Genomic DNA, 14,414 nt, shown 5'->3' with positions numbered 1-14,414 from the left:
CTTGATTGACGCTTTTGTGGCTTGTGGAGGTAACCCTGATAAAACAGGTCATGTCGAACGCAAAATGCTAGTGCAGCTTATCAAAAAAGACTTCGGCTTGCCTATTGATATCGACCGCATGTTGAATGAGCTGGATTCGGATGGAAGTGGTGAAATCGAATACGAAGAATTCAAAAAGCTGCTTTCGTAAGACTAGATATTACGCAGCCATTCTTCGATGCCTCGTAATGGAAACAACTTGCGAGATAATAGTAAAGTCTATGACATAGATATTTTGCTTTGAAAGTGCAACTTTTTGCGTATGCGTTTCTTGGCTGAGGAGGAAACAGGTTCGTAGCCGCAAGCTTCGCACTGGTGACAGTTGTCTTCGTTAATTAGTGTACATCGCGAGCACTGCCATTTGCTTGGCGTCTCATTTGTGTCTTCGATTGCGTAAATCAAGTCATTCGCTGCATCGGTATCATCATCGCTTCTAGCGCGCTTACCAAAGCCTTCTCTTTTCTTGTCCCCACTTACCTCATCTGTACCCTCCTCTAAATGTCCATTATCAGAAATCACAATACCCTCACTAGCGTTTTGAAGCTCTGAGGTTGCATCGGGTGAAGCGAAAGCTGGTGCGATTGCTCGCTGTGCTTTAGTCTTGCCTTTTACCGAAGTTGCTACCTTCACCTCATCGTCTGGACTCACATCGGTGGATCCCTTCCTTACAAAAGCACGCGCTACACCATTTAGATCGTCATAGCGATTCGCGGGCGACTGCTCTTGAACAAGTGGCGAAGGCAGCTCCGTTCGAATCTCATGTGTAACCGAATTTACATAGAATTCCTGTTTGATACTCGTGTCCAAAGCACAAAAGTGACGCCATACACCTACAGCCGATACAACGTCATCGTCGTCCTTTGAAGTTGCCTGTGCTGGTGTATTTGTGAGTGATCCAGTGGTCGTTTGTGTCGAATTCGATAAAGTCTTTCCTGCTTTTCGGTCTGCAATATCTTGTCGAAGTTTCTCAAAATTAGCACGCATTTGTATCGTGACCCCGGACGATGGTGACGCTATATTTCCACTTGCAGCATTTTCATCCCCGCTATGACTGCGTTTGAATGCATCTGTCTTGGCCTTTTGCTGCATTCGTGCATAATGATTCCGCACTACTTCCTCGCGAAGTTCTTTGATACTTTTTGGATTCACTGAGTCCGCCTGAGCATTCGACAGTAGCACATACTACATGGCAAACACGATACAAAGGACAAATCCAAACAGTGTTTAAACAAAATTGCCAGGAAAAAGGCAAAAAGTTTATTGCTCCTCACCTCTTTGTGAATTTGAATGATCTCTTCCCGATTCTTGGTCGGCACTCGGACATTAATCGAGTCCAATAGCTTCCTCACCTCCTTGTCCCGCATAACACTGTACGACATAACCGGCAATCGTTCCGGCTTGTCGTATTTCGTCTTTTTAATCTTACCCTTCTCTGTTGTGGGTGTACAAGTTGCTGAACTAGGCACTGTTGTACATTGCAGTCGTCTCAGTAGTTCTGGCTTTGACGTCTCAAAGAGCAGTGTTACTTGCTCTAATGCGCGATTTGGCACTAAATCTCGCGATGTACAAGGATGTTTGCATGACGGACAGCAGCCATGCGCCCCTTTACTCTGCAAAAATCTCCGAACACAGGCAGAGCAAAATGTATGCGAACAAGGAAGCAAAACAGGGCCGTGGAAATAATCGCCACAGATCTGACAACGTAGATGGCTTTCCATCTCTCGCTGAGCCTTGCAGTCTGCAGGCCACTCCCACTCATCTTGCCACTCATCTTCCCCAAAGTCTATCATTTTTATCAGCTTCTGGAGTATGTTGAAATGCAAAGGTGTTTAAAGAGATGAGGTAGATGACCAGGATTGGGCTGTTACGCAGCCCAATCCAATTCCAAAGTTTAATTAAATGTAGTAAAAGTTGCCGCGAGAAACACTGAAATGCGATATTTGATACACAGTTTGAGTTGGAATGACTACACCATTTACCTGGTTTTGCAATAGACGCTCCACCACGCAAGTTATGGCGAATAGCTTGACATCGTTTGACGCGCAACTTCACGAACATTTAAACCACTTGGAGCAGTTACAGGAGAAGAATAAAAAGCAGCATTGCTTCCAACCTGCCTTTTGGTTGCAGCAGACGGAGTTTGATGTTGCTCGAGACGTTTTCGTTGCGGTAAGCTTTCGATCTAATCAAAAGTCTACCGCGATTTGCTGAAGGTTGTTCATTTTAGACAGCCCAAGCCATAGGTCACACGGTCACCAAATTCTCACTTGTGTATAGCAAAAAAACAACGCCAACCAAAGTAGAAAGTGCCAGTATATGTGAGGCGCTGGGCAAACCTTGCGAGCAGCTGCTTGCCGCCACCAACGTTGCGCTGTTCTGTGGCGCTGGACCATCGCTCGCGGCGGAGATTCTTAGCGATGCAATGTGCGTGAGTTGAGATAGATTGCAGGAATGAGGCCATTTAACCGGGGCTGATGCTTTTCTATGCAGTCGACTCATCAAAAGCTTGCACAGTCTCGTGAAGGCCATTGAAAAAGGGGACCTGGACCGCATACCACAATTTACCGGCCAGGTCTGGGAATATTCTACCGCTCGTGTGTCAAAGTCAAATTGCGTGGCGTCGAAGCGCAGCATGCTACAGGTGCGCAATGTAGACATCTTTGACATGAATAAGTGTAATGACTATGTCGTCTTTTGCGCTGTTTAGTGTATTACGATGCTAAACTCAACAATTGATGAGCTGAATGAGTTCCTTGTCGAACAAACAGACGACAATGGTCAAGTTGCGGCCTTGGATGAGGTGGAACAAGAAGACGAGTTTGGATTTGACTCGAAGCTGACCGAGGAGGAGAGGACACTGTTTCAAAATGGGCTCAAGCTTTTGACAATGAGCGCGGCCATAATGAAGCGTGGCGTACTCACACTAAAAAAGCTGACGATCTCAAATGACCAGGATGCGTACCTCAAATGGACAGCCAAACTAGATGTAAGCTACTCCGAGGCTCAGGATGCCATTGTGGATTTCGGCGCGGCATTGTACCCTCCGATTGGGATGAATGAGATTGCTGATGCTCTCAATAAATTAAGCAATACAGAATCAACTATCCTCGCATGTCTTAAGGAAATGCCCGAGCTGACCTCGGCAGAGGAAGAAGCCTTAGTTGTCGGTGAGACTGCTTTTGCCAAACAAATTGACATTGTCAAGAGCAATTTAGAATAGGGAACTTATGTTTGGTGAAATATCTGGATGCTTTGTAGCCAGATTCTGTGACTACAAAATAGACCATAGTGAATATTATATAAAAGTTGCTCATGATAAATAATTGACAACCGAAGAATCTGCTGGATGAAAATCTAAGGAATAAAAGGTCACCTTTCAAATAAATGCTCAATGGGTGGGTCAAGCTTGATGGGTCGACCCGGATACCCCGATCAAGCAACGTGGGGTCACTTTAAATCTTGTTTCTCCCCCCACCCTCTACCCTCTTCAACTTAACATGGGTCTTCTTGATATCGTGCAGCCTGGCGTTCTTAATGGTGAGGACGTGATCAAGGTGTACAAATATGCTCAGGAGCACAATTTTGCCATCCCAGCTGTGAACGTGACGTCGTCATCGACGGCAAATGCCGCGCTACAAGCCGCTCGCGACACCAAATCACCTATTATCATCCAGACGTCGAACGGGGGCGCTGCTTTTTACGCTGGTAAAGGCATCGACAACAAGAATCAGAATGCTTCAATTCTTGGCGCTATTGCCGCTGCTTATCATGTACGTGCTATGGCTAAACACTATGGCATTCCGGTGATTCTTCATTCGGACCATTGTGCCAAAAAGCTATTGCCTTGGTTTGACGGTATGCTAGAAGCTGATGAAAAATACTTTGCCGAGCATGGCGTTGCTCTGTGGAGCTCGCACATGCTTGACTTGTCGGAAGAACCAATGGAGGAGAATATTGCTATCAGCAAGAAGTATTTCGAGCGCATGGCCAAGCTAAATTTGATTCTTGAAGTTGAATTGGGCATTACCGGTGGCGAGGAAGATGGTGTAGACAACAGCAACGTCGACAATGCCTCGCTTTATTCTCAGCCAGAGGATATATTGCTCGCTTACAACGAGCTCGGCTCTGTATCACCCTACTTTACGATTGCCGCTGCCTTTGGAAATGTGCATGGTGTGTACAAACCAGGAAATGTAAAACTACACCCGGAGATTCTTGGCGACTTCCAGAAGCACATTGCTAAAGAAAAATCTATTGCGTCGGAAAAACCTGTGTTTTTTGTATTCCACGGTGGTTCTGGCTCGACGGCCCAAGAGATCCAGACGGCTGTAAGCAATGGTGTAGTTAAGATGAACATTGACACGGATACGCAATGGGCGTACTGGAATGGTCTGCGTAAGTTTTACGAAGAGAAAAAGGACTTTTTGCAAGGCCAAATTGGCAATCCCGATGGCCCGGACGCTCCAAACAAGAAGTATTATGATCCACGTGTATGGGTGCGTAAGTCGGAGGAGGCAATGATTGCTCGTTTGCATGAAGCGTACCGTGACCTCAACTGCGTCAACGTCCTGTAAGCATTCGATTGGAAGAAATACTGGGTCGATTTGATTTGAGTATCTGCTATGGCTCATATAGTGCTTAGCTAGCTTTTTAAAAGAACTAAAAAGCATACTGTTTTGAGATATCCAACTTAAATGAATATTCTGTGAGAGCTTTCTAGAGAATATGTATGAAGAGATGGTCCCGATTCTTGGCGTTCAAAGCTAGAGGTGTGGTCCACTCGTCCTAATCTCGAAAAGACGCAACGGGTAACTTGTGGACGATATCTGAACAAGTTCACGACCGATCCGCAAAATGGAGATGGATAAGAAGGTGTTAAAAAAAATCTGTAAGGACAATGATTTGTACGTGACGCCGGCCATCAATGACAAGTTGTACCTGCACTACAAGGGTTTTCGTAGCATTAAAAATCTAGAAGAATACACAGGATTAAAGGCATTGTGGCTTGAAGGCAATGGACTTACACAAATTGAAGGTCTTGAGAATCAGAAAGAGCTACGTACGCTCTATTTACATGAAAACCTTATTCAGAAAATTGAGGGATTGGGCTCACAACTTTTGTTGGACACGCTCAATCTCTCTCAAAACCAAGTTTCGTGCATTGAAAATCTTGACCATCTCAAGCATCTCACGGTAAGTCAGACTTCTCGTGTCCCGAATGTTTCCGTAATCTATTTGAGTTATGATCGATTAATTTTACTTTTGGCAGAGTTTAGCACTCAAAGGCAACTATTTGACGAGCGCGAAGGACATCGCACATGTGCTTCGTGTACCAAGTCTATCCGTTCTGGACATTCAAAGCAATCGTATCAGTGATGTTGAAATCGTGGATATTCTCGCTCGGCTACCGAAGCTCAAGGTTTTGTACTTGCAAGGCAACGAAGTTGTGAAACACATCAAACAATATCGAAAAACTATGATATACCGTTGTCGTAAACTGAAATACTTGGATGATCGACCAGTTTTTGACGATGAACGGCGCCGCGTTGAAGCATGGGGAAAGGCACTTGAAGCTTCCAGCGGAGATATGAAGCTGGCTCAAGAGGCGGAACGTCGGGAGATGGATGCGATACGACGTGAAAAGAAGGAGAGAGATGACAGGAACTTTTTGTATTTTGAGCAGATGATGATTGAAGGTCGTCGAAAAAGACAAGAAGATGAGAAACGGCGAAGCATAGCCGAAACTCCAGAGCAAAGAACCGAGGAATTTAATATTTTTTCAGGTGAAAAAGTCATACCAGTTCAAGATTGTGCTCTTTTGCAACAAGAGCGCGAGAAACGGTGGGAATCCGTTGTCAATGCGCCAGCCGAGCGTGTTTCTAATGCTGACATAGCCACAAATGAGAATGAAGGAAACATCGAAGATGACTACGGTACAATATCAAACAAAATAACTGCAGCTGAAGCGATCCCAGTCGATATGAAACGTATGGAAGTTCTGCATCAATGCGCTTCCCTGGGGGCTGCCACTACGTCAAGCGAAAATTCCTTGGTCAATACCTTGTTTCAGGTTTCTGAGGGTATTAGAGCCTCCTCCGCACCGGAAGCCCCAACTAAAAGCATAATGCTTCATATTGATTCTAGTAGCAGTGATCAAATAAACAGTGCGATGCAAGCTGATGCTCCCTTGACACCTTCGTCAGCAGTGACGCTACCTCCTGCACCGATTGCTAACACTTTAGCAGCATCATTGTCAAAGACAGGCGAAGCGAAGGATACAAACGACGTTCAATCATCACAGAAAATTAAACAAGAAGCACCACTTACCCATTCGAGTATGACTGATGAATATCTTCTCCCTAATCCTTCCCCAGTGAAGCAAACCGTCTGGGTTGAACAAGCGACACGTATTATGCCGCCTCTACCGCCACCCACTCATACAGAATTAAATGAGCTGGACTAGCTGAAAGAAACAGTAACGATGTTATTCATTCTGCAAATTTATTGCTTTCAATATGATGTGATATTAGACTAGTATGCACTGTTCTTGAAAATTAAACTCGTACAGCCACCGGTAAAAGATTGTCTCCAAGACATCAAATGGGCAAAGCGCTTGGCCTTCGCATTCATTAAAGAGTACCTCACGCTCATTAAGCAGCGTTTTCACCTTAAAGGCCGTGTCTTTTGCTTCTTCATCATGGTTGGCACATTCATAGAGAACAAAGCCAATGTTCGCTGCAAACGGTGCCAACGTGGAACTTTTAAACTTTCGCTGCAGTGCTAAATTGAGTGGTGTGTCTGCCCGAAAGTGCCCTTCACGATCACTAGTGTGGCGGTCAAAGTAGCTTACATTCAAAAGTGATGCCAATGGCAGGATAGTTTCAGCGTGAGCAAAGCGAAAGTACCCTTCAATGCCACTGTTTGCCAACACACGTTTCTTCATCGAACGGAATATATCCTGTAACAGTGGCGTCGCAATTTCGTAGGACAGAGCATGACCATGACTTTTTCGATAAAAATGTTTTAGATCTTGAAAATAATCCATCGAAAGCAGCATTTCATCGTCAAAAAAGGAGCACCAATGATCGTACACATCTTGCACAGCGACATCAAATGCACACCCTGCATACGCTGCTTCCATATCTTTTTGTGTTGCATCAGCAAAATTTGCCACTTTCTGAAATTTGATCAGATTTTTCTGCATCTGTTCACTGTCGCGATATTTGCTATGCTCGATAGTTGAACTCTTGTTTGTATCGATCAGAGTCTGAAAAGCTGGACAATTATCGTAAAATCGCAGTACTTCGTCTTTTCCGATCGGACTACTGTGATAGTAAACTGGTTGCACGCCGTCGAAAAACCCAAATGCAAAGGCTTGAGCACTCTGCTTTGTACGAATTTTCCACGTATGATCAAAGACAAATTTACTAGCATTATAATATACCGCCAAAGGTGATAGACGAGCTCGAAGTCGGTGCCCAATTTCGATCAACTCACGAATGCCGGGGTCTGCCAGCCACGCCTCTGTCTCCTTTGGATACGGATTTTTCCAGCTCTCCACCCACGACGGGACTGATTTGTTACGAGCTGTAAGAATTCGACTATGCGTGTTGTTGATTCGTGTGATATCTTTAATTGTGGGATTTCTGGTTCCATGACGGATAACAAAATTGAGCTGCACAGGGGTACACGTATCATCCACAGAATCAGGATTCGACCTCATTGGCGGCGCATACAGCGTCTTGGTAGACATGTGCTCGCGCAAAATCTTTTGAGTCATCTCAGAGGCGTCACTGGCAGCACATAGTGCTGCAGAGAGCATCAAAAGCTTCGCAAGTCGCGTGATTAGAGACATGTTTTTCATTTCGCGAGCCTGGAAAATTTGGGTTTTAACAATTAGATACTAAAAACAGCAACTTCAACAAAGTATAGCAGAATTAAAAGCTTTACTTAAGATTAAACCAATATGCTACCTAATAAGTTTTGACCGGCGACCACTAATCGATCGCATGTATCGCGTAGTAGAAAGTGATCGGAGTGTGCTGCAGCTGGATGAGACAAATCCTTCTGGTGTAAATGAATATGGCATTAAATTTGGTATTCCATCAAGGGTACCAGTGTCCCGCCAGGAGCCTCAGGAACTGATCGGCGCATCCACTAAATCGACAAATGTTCCACCCACCGAATGTGATCCGCCAGACATTGTACTGCATTCGGACGGATGCGCAGTTGCTCTTCACCTTTCGGTGTTACAATTGCGCTGTCCATGGTTCTACAAGCAGCTACGACAGTTACGGCATTTGCCCGAAAGGAAAGATGGAGCGATTGCGCTCAAGGTACTGGAACACGAGGAGCTACGCATGATCAAAGCCAAAGCTGCGAACTATTCCAAGTGTCCACTTCGTAACTATCAAGCTTTACGTCTAGATTACGTACGTTGCGTAGCTCATGAATACCTGGATAATGCAGCTCGACAAGACAGTCCCATTGTTGACCAACTGCGAAAGAGGCCACGAAGTGATCCTGATACAGTGACAGACGAAAACCAGCCGCCTATTGAACAAACCATTGCGTGCAAATCACGTCGTGCTAGAAGCTTATTTAGTGAAGTGGATGTGCTGAATCCAGTCACTCTTTCTCGTCTTGAGAGAGAAAGAGAGCAGCAAAGAGGCGTGATGCATGTGAAGATTGAAGGAACAAATATTGGAGCTGTGGTCACGGCAGTCGAATATATATACAGATTCAAAGTGCGAATGATCAACGACTGCAATGCTATACAAGCGGTGAAGCTTGGGCAGTGGTTAGGAATGAGACATTCAATGCTGTATTTCAGCCTGATAGTTGCAATTCGACACGTGACGACATCAACGTGGATGGAGCTGATGCTGGATGCTTCAACTTTGCCACGTAAGGTTATGCGTCAAATTTTGTGCGATGACTTACTGGAGTTTGTCAAGGCATTAAAACCTGAGCACTATCAAAAAGTACTAGCCGATATGCGGTGTGTCTATATAAGTCGGTTAGCACACCACGATATATTAATTCGAGCTATGGTGGGACTTATCAATAATATCCGGCTAGTAGAATTTTGGAGGAATTTACTAGATGCATTAAGCAAATGGTTAAATAACCGGTTTCAGACGCCATATCCGCCTTCTCTTCGTGCTATGCACCGTTACTTTGCCCCGGAGTGGAAACCATACTTGGAAAGAGAACCTGTGGAACTCGAAGTAAAACCCGGTGAGGGTAATTTGTTCACGTTGCTCGAATTTGGCAAGTTTCAGCTTCAAGTTCGCATTGACATTACAGATAACATGCCAATTTTGTGGCGTATCATTCAATCTTCGTCACCTCAGCTATTAACAACTGACCCAGATGACTATATTGGTTTTGACACTGATCCCCATTTTTGGATACGTGGACAAATGAAGGTCAAGTATTGGCGAGCTCAACCTGATCATGCTGAAGTATTTCAAGAGGTAATAATCGAGTACCAGCACTGTCGTAAGCAGTATAGTCAATGGGGGGATCTTGTCCCTCCGTCGCCGGTAGCTCCTGTTGCTTCAACTGCAGCCTTTCAGCCTGAAGGTACTGGAAAAGTCCAGTTTCGAGGCAGATTCTTTGTTTGGGGGGATCCCGTCTGCAGTATATACCACTTTTTGCTGCAAACGACGCTTTTTTATTCGGCTCCGCATGAAGCATCGACCGAGTTGTCCGATCTCATGGTAGTGTCCGAGATGCAGAGATTACCTATAGAGACTCTTGTGCTTGTATTGCGAAGCGATCGGCTACGAATTCCTGGAGGCGAGCGAACGTTGTTACGATGCTTAAATAAGCTGGTATTTGGTAAAAGTTTCAACTATCTTGGCAGTTCTGCTAATCAAGTACCTCAAAAATACAATGGACGAGCTAAAGATGTGATTCGTCTATACAAATGCGTTCGGTGGTGTTTTATACCACTTGACGATATCATTGGCACCCTACGACGATCACCTCGAGAGCTCCAATTTTACGAGTTAATTGACTTGGGTCTTCAAGATACTTTTCGTCGCTTTCAACGTCGGCGTCCTTGGGGATGGCGTAAGTACCGACATGCGTACATGAAGAATGAAACAAATGTCGTAGAATTTAGGATTGAGGCTGGAGAGAACGCGTTGTCACCAGAGTATTATCCCAGCATCTCACGATCCCAGCCTAGCACCCAAGGCTCGTTACTATTGACCCCCGATCCAATATGCCCGCTATCTGCATAAAGATTGCCACATTCAGGCTTGCTTCCACCATAGGGACATTCAAGTTGTTGTATGTATCAAATTCTTTCTTAATGACAAGCCTGACGTAATATTTCATCAAGAAATATCAATGTATTTTTTTTACGAAAGTATACCCGTATACATGAAGTATACGCAGGTCCTGGACACCAACAGTTGTGGCAAATGGCGGCGCTGCGCGAGTTTCTATTGGCAGCGGAGCGCACTCACCAGCCTTTAGACGATGCGCTGTTATCGTTTTCCCGCGCATTGCTTTTATCGCCACCCACTGAAACCAATGATGCGTCTCAGTTCACTGCCGAGAATGCGTCCTCGCTATCTCTCCAGTTCCTGGCCATCCACTCTCAATGTGAGCTTCTATTGCGCGTGTGGCCAGACCAACACGGTGTTGGTACTCGCTGGGAACGACGTGAGAGCTTTGCAGAATTTCTACATCTCGTCACGCACTTGTTAAAGACGCAACAGCGGCAAGATGCCACGCAGGCTGATGCGTTGGCTCTCCGTGTAGTGCGCGAAAAGACCTCGCAACTTGAAAAACTTTTGACTTGGAGTGACAAGCCACTTATTGAATTTCGTGCGTTGGAACTTCTTGCAGCAGTGGCAAAAGTCAGTGGTGCTACAGCTCGAGAGCTTGTTCGATTGTTCAACTTCCAGTGTCCAGCCTTTGTGAAGCTGGCGACAAGGCGCTGGAAGAAGCCCGAGGTTATGGAAGATGGAAAAATTGTCGAAGCATCGTTCCAACTAAGAGCGGCTTATGTCGATCTTGTGTTAGCACTTACTGCGTGTCCAGATACAAGTGTCTTCCGTTTTGCTACCAAAGAGGGTGGTCTAACATCAACGTTGTTTAAGAGTTTGGACGGCGACTCGGTTACAATGCTGACGACAATATTTGATCAATTGGGGAACTTGGTGCTTCACAACAAGAATGTAGAGCACAAGAGCAAATTAGTGGTATACAACGCCACTTGTATCCATCAGTTGATAGCCTTGTTGCATGGGGTCGACGACGAGAGTATTCGCGATGCGGCGCTGCGTGTATTAAACGCTCTTTTCTTTGATCATAGTACACTGTATAGTGTGCCCCAGAAGCATGCTCTTCGACTGTTCTGGGCTAAGAAGGTATCACACTTGCAGCGTGAAGATGACATCACGTCAGAACAGGTGTATGCTCTCAAAGTGATTCGCAATGCTATTGGCACGATTGGCCTAAATGAACTTTTACGCAGCACACAGGCACAGAATCTCGTTTTACGCATCCTTGCCAGGTACCCAGGATTTCTCGCCGAGTATGTTTCTGCGTTATCGCTCCAACTTGAGCCAAAGCCCGTTTTCCGCTGGTTTTGTGTTGCGTCTTTGTTCCAAAGACTACTTTCATGCTCGTTGAAAGCAGTGAGAATTGGAATGCCCACGCATACGAGCAGTGATGTGTCCTGGTGTTCTGCCGAGTCAGTTGCATCACGGCTGATTGCACCTGGCAATTACCGTAAAGAGCTTTCTCGCTGTATTCAGTACAATAATCATCTCGTTATTTACTCGTCTTTAGGTATCATTGAAGCGATTTTAAAACGTTACGAACGCCTAGCATCGACATTAGTGTCGCTCAATCTTGCTTCCCAAGTGCAACTGGAGCTTCGGAATCTCCTTCCAAGTCCAGAAGCCCTTGTCTCGTTGCTTCTCAAGTTTTGTGCGTCACAAGATCGAAGGAGTGCTCTCATTTACGTTCGTGCTTTAGCTGTATTCCGTCTGTATCTCACATCTCTTCCACAAACAACAAAAGAGGTAAAAGTTGACTTAACAAAGATTCTAAAATCGCATTATTTGGACATCCACAACTCTGCGCAGCCCCTACATAGTTTCATTGTCACTGAGATGCTACGCTTGCTGCTAGCAGTTGATATTGCACGTCTTCGTTTCCTCGTAACAAGCATGGATACAAATGCACACTTCAAGTTGCGGCAGATATTGCTCTTGTTCGCAATGGCATCATGTGAAAATACTCAAAGTATTTGTGAAAAAGTGCTTCAAAGGACATTGTTAGCGATAGAAATTTTCGGCCATGACACAAATGACGTGCATGGACGTGCTGGAGAAGAAGTGACTGTTTGGCTTGAAAGTTTGCGTCAGAGCCGTAGCAAAAGCTGTGCAATGTTTATGGAAGAACTTGTTCGTGCGGTCCTGGCCAATATACTTTCGTATGTCGCCAGGGGACGTCTTGTGATAACAGAAGATTCGTCGTCGCTGAGTCCCGTGACTGTCGCTCTGGTCCATTTCTTAGACTCACGTGGTGGAAAAGGTGAACACTCAAAGTTGTTTGCGTACCGTGGCGATCCGTGCATCGTGGCGTTTGGTGTGCGTATTTTACTTGCGCTGATGCCGACAAGCCAATATCCACACCAATTTATTAGTTTGATAGTATGCAACGATGCGGAGAGGTTGCAAGAAAAGACCAAGGAGAGTTTAAGTGATGCGCCGAATGGCAAGAAGCAGAATCAATGTGTGGAGTCAGAAATGGCGAGCTGTCAAGAAGATGCGTATGTGTGGCTGTGGAAGTATTGCAAAACACTTATTTCGGATCAGCAAGTTGATAAAAATGCCATTTCAAAAGAATATGGACAAGCTGTTAGCAGCAAGTGGCAACGTTACAGCGATTCGAGTGCCTTTACAGTTGCGGTATCGGCAGTGCCACCAACTGAGTTTATTTCGTCCTGGGATCAACTTGTCCGCGACTGCATGACGACAGATTGCTCGTTTACTCCTTTGATTCACTATCTGTATGCTCACCCTGGCATAGATCTCATGTCTTTTTTGAGAAAACAGACGGGTTCTGCAGCAGCACAAGCGTTCACAAAGGTAGTCCCAGTGTTTCTTGTTCTTCAACACGTCCTCTTGAATATTGCTGATAAAGATGCGAAGGACCAAAACGCAGCTATTGCAACAGTCATGAGCATGGTTCGACAAAGACTTAATCACCAGCAGCTTGCAGCATCAGATGCAGCACAAATGTGCGAGCAACTTCTATGGTTTTTTGCCACAAGTGGCTCAGTCGTTTCAGACACATGTCACCAACTATGCGAGCTGTTGCTACAGCTCATGATATTTGCGCTGGCCTTAAATGTTCCTTTAACAGTCTGGAAGCGCATTCTTTTCAAGCTACAAGCTGTGGTGACTAGCACTATGGACGGTGCACTCCGGCGACAGCTGGCCGCAGTACAGCTCGTTGCTTTGCGAATTTACTCCAGCAGAATGCCAAACACGGACATGTCTGTATTGTGTGACCTTCGTTTGCTGTTCCAACGCGCTGGTGTGCCGCTCATTGCGATTTTGGCGTCGCACGTTCCTATGAGTGTTCAGATCCAAGTGCTAGACGATGTATTGCACGAATTTGGTGCGATGACCAGTTATTCACCGCATGTTGTGATTATCGCACGAGTGATTGCATCACTGAATTGCAACAAGGAAAGCGGCTCTCTTTTAAAGCACAGACGAGCAAAAATTCTCGCCAGTAAGCTATGGCTGCTTTTAACTTCCCAAAGTGAAAAGAATTGGCACCTATCGTTTTTCACGACAGGATTTACAGCTCTTCGCCAATTTGGTGGCGTCCATGCCTCAACTGCTGTGGAGTCTATTGAAAATGCTCTTGTGCCACTCGTAATACAAAATGCATCGACTGTGTCAAGTGGAACGAAGATCCTGCAAGCAATGTTTGCTGCCATTCAGAGTGACAATGATGCTGCATCGCTTCCAGTTGTGTTCGAAAATCATTTGTTAGAGCGATTGCAAAAAGAAGAGGAGGATCATATCAAGTGTGTACTGATAGCAAGTATTTATAACGTTTTTGCGCGGGTCCAAAGCTCAGCCTTACACCGATTAGCTGATGACTTAAGACGACGTTGCTATAAACGGTTGCTGATGATGTCACAAGAGAGCTACGCAGCTGAAGTTACAGTCTTGAGACACGTATCGATCGATGCAGTACTAAATGACGGGATGAACTCGTTGGATCCTGCATGTAGTGCAGCGCTGAAAATGCTGGCTGGGTCAAAACGTAAAATTGATTCACTGACGTCTGCACAATTGCTCGGGCTTCTTTTTATGCTGCGTGGT

General features: G+C 45.3%; 7 protein-coding genes across 7 annotated transcripts; 5 read left to right on the top strand and 2 right to left on the bottom strand.

The window, feature by feature from the left end:
* Positions 1 to 192: 192 nt before the first annotated feature.
* On the bottom strand, positions 193 to 1,829 carry PHALS_11946 (e3 ubiquitin ligase; the record flags this gene model as incomplete). The annotated part of the gene is made up of 3 exons (XM_024727400.1): positions 193 to 258; positions 328 to 1,221; positions 1,311 to 1,829. 3 exons carry the CDS (start codon positions 1,827 to 1,829, stop codon positions 193 to 195), a joined length of 1,479 nt encoding a protein of 492 aa, XP_024577981.1.
* Positions 1,830 to 2,052: 223 nt separating this feature from the next.
* PHALS_11945 (uncharacterized protein) lies at positions 2,053 to 3,259 on the top strand (the record flags this gene model as incomplete). Its single annotated transcript, XM_024727399.1, has 4 exons — positions 2,053 to 2,208; positions 2,267 to 2,463; positions 2,530 to 2,680; positions 2,747 to 3,259. The coding sequence occupies 4 exons, from the start codon at positions 2,053 to 2,055 to the stop codon at positions 3,257 to 3,259; spliced, it is 1,017 nt and encodes a 338-aa protein (XP_024577980.1).
* Positions 3,260 to 3,536: 277 nt separating this feature from the next.
* PHALS_11944 (fructose-bisphosphate class ii) lies at positions 3,537 to 4,613 on the top strand (the record flags this gene model as incomplete). The annotated part of the gene is made up of 1 exon (XM_024727398.1): positions 3,537 to 4,613. One exon carries the CDS (start codon positions 3,537 to 3,539, stop codon positions 4,611 to 4,613), a length of 1,077 nt encoding a protein of 358 aa, XP_024577979.1.
* A 280-nt stretch (positions 4,614 to 4,893) lies between these two features.
* PHALS_11943 (dynein assembly factor axonemal) lies at positions 4,894 to 6,502 on the top strand (the record flags this gene model as incomplete). Its single annotated transcript, XM_024727397.1, has 2 exons — positions 4,894 to 5,232; positions 5,309 to 6,502. The coding sequence occupies 2 exons, from the start codon at positions 4,894 to 4,896 to the stop codon at positions 6,500 to 6,502; spliced, it is 1,533 nt and encodes a 510-aa protein (XP_024577978.1).
* A 63-nt stretch (positions 6,503 to 6,565) lies between these two features.
* On the bottom strand, positions 6,566 to 7,894 carry PHALS_11942 (RxLR-like protein; the record flags this gene model as incomplete). The annotated part of the gene is made up of 1 exon (XM_024727396.1): positions 6,566 to 7,894. One exon carries the CDS (start codon positions 7,892 to 7,894, stop codon positions 6,566 to 6,568), a length of 1,329 nt encoding a protein of 442 aa, XP_024577977.1.
* A 154-nt stretch (positions 7,895 to 8,048) lies between these two features.
* Positions 8,049 to 10,292, top strand: PHALS_11941 (uncharacterized protein; the record flags this gene model as incomplete). The annotated part of the gene is made up of 1 exon (XM_024727395.1): positions 8,049 to 10,292. One exon carries the CDS (start codon positions 8,049 to 8,051, stop codon positions 10,290 to 10,292), a length of 2,244 nt encoding a protein of 747 aa, XP_024577976.1.
* A 183-nt stretch (positions 10,293 to 10,475) lies between these two features.
* Positions 10,476 to 14,293, top strand: PHALS_11940 (Nucleolar pre-ribosomal-associated protein 1, N-terminal; the record flags this gene model as incomplete). Its single annotated transcript, XM_024727394.1, has 2 exons — positions 10,476 to 14,113; positions 14,257 to 14,293. The coding sequence occupies 2 exons, from the start codon at positions 10,476 to 10,478 to the stop codon at positions 14,291 to 14,293; spliced, it is 3,675 nt and encodes a 1,224-aa protein (XP_024577975.1).
* Positions 14,294 to 14,414: the final 121 nt, after the last annotated feature.

Source organism: Plasmopara halstedii, assembly GCF_900000015.1.
Source record: "Plasmopara halstedii genome assembly, contig: Scaffold_555, whole genome shotgun sequence".
In the NCBI taxonomy this organism is placed as follows: Eukaryota; Oomycota; class Peronosporomycetes; order Peronosporales; family Peronosporaceae; genus Plasmopara; species Plasmopara halstedii.
This window is presented reverse-complemented; position numbering and strand designations above follow the sequence as displayed.